Source organism: Schistocerca serialis, chromosome 1 (assembly GCF_023864345.2).
Source record: "Schistocerca serialis cubense isolate TAMUIC-IGC-003099 chromosome 1, iqSchSeri2.2, whole genome shotgun sequence".
Classification (NCBI taxonomy): domain Eukaryota; kingdom Metazoa; phylum Arthropoda; class Insecta; order Orthoptera; family Acrididae; genus Schistocerca; species Schistocerca serialis.
In genome coordinates, this window is record NC_064638.1 from 517,720,203 (window position 1) to 517,730,111 (window position 9,909).

At 46.7% G+C, this 9,909-nt stretch overlaps 1 protein-coding gene across 1 annotated transcript; it reads right to left on the minus strand.

The window, feature by feature from the left end:
* Positions 1-370: 370 nt before the first annotated feature.
* Positions 371-5,042, minus strand: LOC126485375 (cuticle protein 21-like). The gene is made up of 2 exons (XM_050108872.1): positions 5,031-5,042; positions 371-1,214 (listed from the first exon to the last, which is right to left on the minus strand). Exons 1-2 carry the CDS (start codon positions 5,040-5,042, stop codon positions 375-377), a joined length of 852 nt encoding a protein of 283 aa, XP_049964829.1. The 3' UTR covers positions 371-374.
* Positions 5,043-9,909: the final 4,867 nt, after the last annotated feature.

Here is a 9,909-nt window from a genome sequence, read left to right on the forward strand (position 1 = left end):
TTCGTTCAAAATTAAGACCTTTTCCCGGTTCTTAGAATAGTTACGTTGTATGCAGCCTGGTGCGAGTTGCAGTACGGTAGTTTTCTGCTCGGCTTTCCCACCGGCGATCTGCTGCAACGAGCTCTTAGGTAGTTGCAGGTAAAAGGACGACAGGAGACGCGCCGCCGCCCTGGGAAAGAATGTTACAAATGCCATATTAGAACGTAGGTAAACATCTTTGAAAATGAGGATGCTGTGAGAGGTCAAATAATTTTTGCATTGGTACTTTATATGACTCGTTTATTTATGTCAATAAAAACGTGTAAAATGCAATATACATGGTATAAAATATGTGTGACTGTGTCGTATGTACAGCGTGCGGTGAAGACGGCCTTCTAGTAGTGCTTCAGGCCTCCGTAGGAGAGAGCCAGGGGGGCGGCGGCTACCTTCGCCACAGCGGGGGCGGCATAAGCCACGGGGGCGGCGTGCGCCGCGTAGGCAACGGGGGCGGCGTGGGCAGCGTAGGCGACGGGGGCGGCGTGGGCAGCGTAGGCGACGGGCGCGGCGGGAGCGGCGTAGGCGTAGGCGGGGGCGGCCACCTTAGCCACGGCGGGGGCGGCGTAGGCCGCGTAGGCGGGGGCGGCCACCTTGGCGACGACGGGCGCCGCTACCTTGGCGACGACGGGGGCGGGGTGGGCGCCTGCCTGGCGGTGAACGATGGCGTTGAAGCCGTTGTGCGGGTCGGCGGTGTACTCGACTGTGCGCACCGAGCCGTCGGGCTCGACCAGCGAGTAGCTGCCCTTCACGACGTCTCCGTCGCGCTCCTCGTGCTGCGACTTCTGGTCGCCGGTGTGCGCGTCGTTCACCTCGTACGCGAATCTGTAGTGTGGGTGCGGGTCGTACTCGACAGCCACGGGGGCGGCCGCCACCTTAGCGATGGCGGGGGCGGCGTAAACGGCGGGGGCGGCGACCTTGGCAACTGCGGGGGCGGCGTAGGCGTAGGCGGGCGCGGCGACCTTAGCCACGGCGGGGGCGGCGTAGGCCGCGTAGGTGGGGGCGGCGTGCGTCGCGTAGGCTGCGTAGGCGGGAGCGGCGTGCGCGATGGGGGCGGCTCCGTAGCTGGCGATGACGCCAGCGCGGGCCACGGCCACCACGGCTGCCAGAACGACGAACTGTGGGCACAGAGCCACATCAGACCACTCTTCCCCAACATTTATTATGATCCAGTCCCACACCTAGATAACGGTTAATCTGTAGCCTATCAGCATGGTGAACTGCGATCAGAGGTATATATCAGGTAACGCCAGAAACCAACAACACCTTGAAATTCGGATAGTTGGATATTTACAACGATAACCAACTGCGAACAGAGATGATCTTTATTTTCACCCACAGCTGGGCACCGGCACCGGGTACGCCTAAGGCTGAAGGCTGAGTCGTGATGGATCACTAAACTGATATTATATTTTCAGTGCTGGATTAGTTAATCAACCATAAATGGAGGCTGCGAGGTAGTGATCACACCCTAGCGACGGATATCCTCGGCCGTCTTTGCTTTTACTGGAAGCCTGATACTGATAACGGAAACAACAGAAACTATTCCGACTCCGTTTAACTGGGCCTGATGCTTCAGTAATCGACTGTCAATGCGACGGACTTAGATACAACAACATACTAAATAATCCAGAATCAGATCTTCCGGACTACAAGTTACGCACCAACCACAGTGACTTTCCCAGCCAGCGGCGTCCTTGGCATCGGACAGCAGAACACAGTAACTTGCAGACTGCTCTCTCGGTCGTGAAAGACGGTTTCCCCAATTGGAGCCGCTACTTCTTCAAGTAGCTGCTGAAGCGTCCTCTCGATGCTGTATACATACCGTTCTAGCCGTCCTACGGCTAGCAAATCCTTGACAGTACCAAATTTCCTCTACATCGCAGCAAGACACGCAGACTTTTCAGCTAAGGGATCGGATCGCCGTTTGAAACAGAGCAACCCCTGAAAAAGTTTTTATGCAGCCGGATCGTTTCTTTCTAACCTGAGACCTTTGGAACGCATCCATGTACCAAAACCACGTACAGACCTTAATGACTACATTAAAAGCGTTGTTGTATAATCCAGACATGATCAGTTTGGCGGCGATCCGCAATGTATGGTAACAGAAAAAGACTTCACGAGCCAAGACGCCTAAAAAGCCTTTTAATGGGTGACCCATTTCGACAGAACTATGCTGTCATCATCGGATTTCATGTTTCTGAATTTTTACAAGAGAGCATAAGAACCGAAGATTTCAGTATAGCTCTGTCGAAACCGATCTTCGAATAAAATGCCTTTTTAGCGATCTTACTTTGTGAAATTTTCTCGTGTTACGATAGCAGCGTTGTCATGGTTCAAATGGCTCTGAGCACTATGGGACTTAACATCTGAGGTCATCAGTCCCCTACAACTTAGAACTACTTAAACCTAACTAACCTAAGGAGATCACACACATCCATACCCGAGGAAGGATTCGAACCTGCGACCGTAGCAGTCGCGCGGTTCCGGACTGCAGCGCCTAGAACCGCGTGGCCACCGCGGTCGGCAGCGTTGTCATGGTTTATAGCTATATTGGTAAGTGGCATACAATCGTCGTGCATTTGGCCACTTATTCAAAAAATTTAAGAGGATGACGTTTTTCATTCCTTTCGAACACTCCCAGATTTCTGTGGTTTTTCAACCTTCTCTTCAGACGATTCAACTAGATTGTGATTGACTTTCCCCTAAATCGTCCTCTCACTTTCTGTAATGACCTTGACGAGAAGTTAGTATCTAACCTCCTTTATCCAATCCCGTGTAGCGTCTGGAGAGTCTCCATCGCACAGTCCATATCGTACAATGTAAAGGGCTTTAGTGTAGTGGAACTGAATCCGATTGATTGCGTCTCTACCATCTGTGAGCGTAGAGATCTGTGGTGCGCGATGAAATATCAGTCGTTGTAGCCATATCCATTACCAAAGGAGCTACTGCCATTATTTTTATACTGGAGGCAGCTGTCTGGGACTGACAACTAAGATACGTTAAGGCACAAATAAATAGAGTTCGAAATCACTTTACTGGAGCTAAATATTGTGGTAATTCGTAAAGTTGCAAAATCTTAAATGCAATTCTAAACGTGTGAGATACAGAGGCGTATTTCTCATCTCTAGAACGCCGAATATTAACCATGCAGTTAAATTCTAAAATTTTGGTTTCAGAAACAAAGAATTTTCCTCCATTTTTTTGTCAATCTCAGTAGTATTTTCGATTAAATACATGATCAGTTCTCCAGATTTCATTTGTCCGCAGCTTCCAGCAAAATCGCGGGAAACATCTGATCAATAAACTAAATTTTGCAATGTTTTTGAATCTACAGTTATAACGTAAAATTGCAATTGAACTTGTCGTATGTTACGCCACGGGAGTGTCTCATATATTGCTGGGGTTTCAGCCAGTTTGAAGATATCACGACTGAAAACTGAAAACGTAAATCTGGGTGGCCAGCCGGGGAGATATCCCCCCCCCCCCCCCCCCCCCCTCTGCCCACGGATTGCGAGTCCAGTGAGTTGACCACCTCTCTCGGTTTGAACTCATAGTTTCACTAAGTAGCTGCCAAATCGAGGCTTTTTCTCTGTCGTTGGTGGACGAAATCACTGAATTTAGTTAGAATACATAGAAACAGGCAACCAATTGAAACAGTTGTTCGAAAAGCCGATAAGCGTATAATTAAAATTTAAAAGTTGTTCAAAGAGATGTCTTTCTCAAGTAGAACAAATAAATCACAGAGAATCACCGCATGAGTGAAAAAGTCTATGTAGACATCGTAAAATCAAGCTCAAGTACTGTATCATATGAAAAATTTAATTGCTGACTAAATATACTGAAATATCAACAGAAACAAAAACGTTTTATGTCTTTCAGTAGGTAGAGATTTGGCTGGAATGAATAGTTATTCAAAAAAATGGTTCAAATGGCTCTGAGCACTATGGGACTTAACATCTGTGGTCATCAGTCCCCTAGAACTTAGAACTACTTAAACCTAACTAACCTAAGGACATCACACACATCCATGCCCGAGGCAGAATTCGAATCTGCGACCGTAGCAGTCGCGCGGTTCCGGACTGAGCGCCTAGAACCGCTAGACCACCGCGGTCGGCAATAGTTATTAATGATTAGTGCAAAAGGAAAACAAGCAAAATTCAGAATTTTAAACGATAGCAGTGACATAGTAAAAAGTTTCGATTAGAGAATTTTTAGTCATTAATTAATAATCCCAGTAACATAACTTCTCAGTATTTTAGGACGCCCGATTTTTCTTAGGAATAAAGAACATTCATTATTTGTGAAAGTATACAAAGAACGTGAAACTTCGTACTATATTAAAAGTGTGTGTCCAGTTGGGACTCGAACCCTGCACTTCAGCTTTCGCTAGTGTGTCCGTACCGAGTGAGCATTACAGGCAGTGCCAGCGAAGGGACAGGCTCCGCATTCGAATCCCACTCCGATGCACAGTTTTAATCTGCTGGGAAGTTTTAAACTAGCGCATAATCCGCTGCAGAGTTAAAGACATATTTTAGTGGGTAAAAGAAGTTGCAGCAATTTCATGATGAAACCCGATCCCGGGCAGATTTCAAAAAAAAATTAAATGGGAGTGAGTATTCCCGGAAGAATTCCCGATATGTTCAACGAACCCGAGAAGTGCGGAAGAATTCCCGATATGTTCAACGAACCCGAGAAGTGAATGAATTGTACGACTGATACAACGCTCTCTCAGAAGCTTTATGACAGACCGAGACTGCCTGTCATGCAAGTATTGAGAGTGGACCTGTAGCTATGAATTTCTAGAGCTATGTACGATGCCGACTTCGCAGCGTGAGATCCGGCTGCCAGTCATCGTCTGGAATGCACTATCACCATGTGACGTCGGAAATTTTGACATCGACTCACTGCCCACCGTCCACTGACAAACCGCGCATGTCCCCATTGTTATCTGAAGGCGGTCGATTTGCGAGGCGGTGAGACAGGCGACCACGTACCTTGAGCGCCATGTCAGATGGTTTCCCCTTGTTGTGGGCTGTCGAGATGGGAGCGAGAAACTGAGTGTGCCTGTCCGAGCGGCTGTGCGGGCTTTTATATGTCCCCCCGTGATGTAAGCCCCGCTCCTTTCTACTCGCCGCGGGCCACGGTGCTCTACTTCGGTCAGCGTTTGGCGGCAAATTTATAATTATTCCATTACGTAAGGGCGAGGCGCGCCGCCGTTCTTTAGGAAAGACGTCGGCGGGCCCAGTGAGTGTGTGTGTCTGTGGGACGTGACGTGTGCTCGAGTATCTTTCTCTGGAAGGGGGACAGGTGTACGGTGGCGATCGGTTTCGTGGCGTGGCACACAAACGGCCTCCGGCGCCGAAGCTGCCCCTGCTGCCGCTCTCCGTAGGACAGACGGCGATCTTGTTACGGATTGTTGGCCAACGGCGGACCCGGCTGGCGGGAATGCCTGCGGCCTCCACCAGGACCTCCGGTAGCCGAGCGTTTCGGGGAAAGACGCCGAAGCAGTTACAGACAGAATGCGCCGAGAAGCACTGTAGCATGCCGTCGTCTCGAGGAGCACGAAAGGTAAATCTAGTCTGTCATTTCAGGCGAACAGCTCCACTTAGAAGATCGTCTTTTCTAGGAATTCGTTCAACAGTATTCAGAGCGTCCCACCTACGTCTGACATTAGCAAGAACCACCAGGGGTAGTCGTACTTTTTTATTTACCAACTCGAAAAAAATTAAATTAATTAATTTTTTGTTTGTTTGCAGCTAAAGGTCTGCAGTCCTGGTACACGTTGAAATCCTCACGTCACAGTATCATATCAAGTCGCTAAGAGAGCGAAACCAAAATGGCGGAGCCCATTGATACAACAGAGTATCGTGCGGTAATTCGCTTTTGTCCGCAGCGGAAATGTGGTTCCCGCATCAGGCGAATCTAGATGTTCAGTCTGGAACCGCGCGACCGCTACGGTCGCAGGTTCGAATCCTTCCTCGGGCATGGATGTGTGTGATGTCCTTAGGTTAGTTAGGTTTAAGCAGTTCTAAGTTCTAGGGGACTGATGACCTCAGATGTTAAGTCCCATGGTGCTCAGAGCCATTTGAACCATTTGAATCTAGATGTCTTCCTCAGTCGTCTTTATTGGCCTGCTAGAGGTGCAATATTTCCGCTGTTGCTGAAAACGAATCACCACACGATACTGCATTCTGTCGATGGGCAGTACTATTTATTTTCGCTGCTATGACGGCGTGAAATGGCACTGTGTTGCAGTGGTTCCAGTACCATGTCAGTACCAAGACTGTAGACATATATCGGCAAACAATCAAAAAAGTCAATTACTTAACTTTATCTTCTCGAGTCGATGATTGAAGTTTTGTCACTACAGTACGTATGCCAATTTAAATGTGACAAGAAAATGGTTTAGGGAAAGGTTGATTTTTTACAAAAGCCACATCTGCTTAGGCCAAAGAAAATCACTTGAATTTCATATTGTAAAAAGTACAAGGGCTACTAATTTTTTCGCAATGGGACTATAGTACTCTCGGCGTCAAAATAGCAGATATGTATAGGACTAGTTCTGTGACAAAACTCTTTTGTAGAACTGACAAAAAATTAAGATAAACTTGTCATCAACTCAAAGGTTGACTTGAATACCATGATGTTCTACTAGGTATTGTGCTATTGAAGATGATACGTTGTTGACTTTCTCCGATCATTGAATTTACTTACCCAATCAGTTATGTAGGGATTGACGGCCCAATGCGTTCTAACAACAATGGTGCCAGTCAGCATTTTTCACATTAACAAACACTGCCAGATTTCTGTACACGCATCTTTTAATTGATAGTGAGACAGCAGCTGTTTTAACGTATGTATAGCAAAAATAATACCTTCAGCTGTGTCAACTAGTTTTATTAAATGCAGCACGTTTTGGTGATGCAATACACTATCTTCACGCCCCTGAACAACATACGCTGATTATACTGGCAGTGGGCAACATCAGCGTAACTCAAATAAAAGGAGCAGAAATTACTGGCGTCCTTGGGTGTCATTATGGTGCGTCTGTTTACAGCACACCAATTCAGCTGGTGTGCTGCAAACAGACGCACCGAAACGATAAGTCCCAGGGACGCCGATGGATCCTGCTCTTTCTGTTGGAGATACGCTAATCATGCCAACTGCCAACGTGATCAGCCTACATTGCTCAGCGGCCTGAAGATGGTGTACTGCATCACCGAAACCGATTTAAATTAAATAAAACTGATAGACACTGATAGGCGATGTTATTGTTGCTACAGATAACACTGACGGAGGTGAAAGGAGTGATAGGTGACGGATGGAAGTCCTAAGGTCGGGAATCGAAACTCAGACATCTGGACCAGTAGTCTCATACAACTTCCAAACCACAGAGAAATTACACGTAAAAATTTTTCGTGCAGCTGTTGCACCCTTTTGAGTGGCGCGCCCAGAAGTCAACGCTATCCCCCTTGAACGACTAGCTACGTATCTGGAAACATCCCCCAGGCTGTGGCTAAGCCATGTCTCCACAATATCTTTTCTTTCAGGAGTGCTAGTTCTGCAAGGTTCGCAGGAGAGCTTCTGTAAAGTTTGGAAGTTAGGAGACGAGATACTGGGAGAAGTAAAGCTGGGGTAGCTCACTTGGTAGAGCACTTGCCCGCGAAAGGCAAAGGTCCAGAGTTCGAGTCTCGGTCCGGCACACAGTTTTAATCTGCTAGGAAGTTTCATAGCGGCTGTAAGCACTATGGGACATAACATATGAAGTCATCAGTACCCTAGACTTAGAACTACTGAAACCTAACTAACCTAAGGACATCACACACATCCATGCCCGAGGCAGGATTCGAACCTGCGACCGTAGCAGCAGCACGGTTCTGGACTGAAGCGCCTAGAAACGCTCGGCCACAACGGCCGGCGTTGTTCCAACTGTTGCTATTGATACCACTTCAATAAATAATACCACTATTAATCTTTCCATTGCTACAGCCAGCAGTACTCCCGTCTTTGTGTCATAGAGCAACAAATACTGCTGATACTGTTACGGCTACTGTTGCGACTATTAGCTTTTGTTATGTGCTTTATATGTTATTCCCACTGTTGTTATTGTCTATAAACTTTACAGAGGCACACAATTAACTATCTGCAGGCTGCAACTACTAATTTTATCAGTACGTCCAGTGCCTGATTTACCATTCTGTCAGCTTTGGAAGATAACACTTTCAAACAAATCAACTATTTTGTGTATTTACGGCAACAGGAAACCGCGGACACACAGATAAATAAATAACAAGAATCACAAAATGATCTGAAAATCGTATATGAAAGTAGGTTCTCAACGTGACTGAAACGAAATGTAGGCGTGTACTGTCATGTAACTGATATGATTAAATAACCAATACTCTACAGAACGAGGCACTTTAGGAATAATAACATGGGAAAGGATTCAAAAAAGTAGATAAAGTATTAAACAGAATTCTATGTTCATTCATTCAATGTTGCATCATATTTGTTTCATGTGTTTGGTCAGCTGTGTTTCATTTGGATGACCACAAAATAATTCTTCGTTTATGACGACTTAAGCACAATGGAAAGGTGCCACTAGCATGACATTGAGTCTTCAGCATCAGAGTGTCAGTGAAGATCATCTCCTGTTTGAAGCAGTCCCTACTTTCATTGATTTTGCTATGGAGCATCAGTTCCTGCAGACAGCTTCTTATATATTCCGGATGGGCAGTGGCTCGTTGTACGTGGACGGCGACCTTCTACTGGAGTGAAAAATTATTACTGAGCAGTTCCATTCCCCCAGGTTGCCTCAGGGCTGTTGACTGAGAGCACGATGTGTCTGAGTAAACTCGTCATCGATCACACGGGACGTGGTCGTTAGTGTGAGGCTCTCATCTTCCTGGATGCGCTTCCTGTTGACTCGAAACTTCTCGACGAATTTCAAAAGACACTATGCCGTAAAAAAAGAAGTAAGATTAGGATTTAACATCCCATCGACGACGACGCGTTGGAGATGGAGAGCAAGCTCGGGTTGGGAAAGAGTTGGGAAGGAGATCGACAATGTCTTTTTCAAATGCTCCGTTCCAGCATCCGCCGTAAAAGATTTAGGAAAATAACGGCAAACCTAAATCTGCCTGGCCGGAGGGGGTTTGATCCGCAATCATCCCGAATACAAAATGGTTCAAATGGCTCTGAGCACTATGCGACTGAACTTCTGAGGTCACAGTCGCCTAGAACTTAGAACTAATTAAACCTAACTAACCTAAGGACATCACACACATCCGTGCCCGAGGCAGGATTCGAACCTGCGACCGGAGCAGTCGCTCGGCTCCAGACTGTAGCGCCTAGAACCGCACGGCCACTACGGCCGGCATCCCGAATACAAGTCGAGTGTGTCACAACTGCGATAGGAAAAAGTATGGAGCTTATGTAATGATGTCGATCTTGGACGTCCTATAATAATTGGCGTACAGGAAGAATTTCGTGTTGACAATTTTTTTTTTTTTTTTTTTTTTTTTTCAGGGAAAGAATTTTGTCACACTGAGTATGTCTGTTTTCCAGCAGGATAAATCAATGAAATAGCACTTGGATGACAGACGTTTGCGTTGAAACCGGCCACTGTTATGTGCACTCGGTTTTACTGTATATTCCCGCGGTGTTTACTGGAACGTTAGGGTATGAACGAGAATTACTCGCAGGTGAGCGCGGTTGCTAGCGTATGGCAGCTTGGCATCATTAATTGTGGCAACTTATTTTAGCTTCTTGGCTGCACAGGTAGAAAACGCAAACTCTTAGCTACGCTGGAAATGGATGAAGAGAATTTAGTGATTCCATGAGTGCCTCTGCCAGTTTCCCACCTATATGACA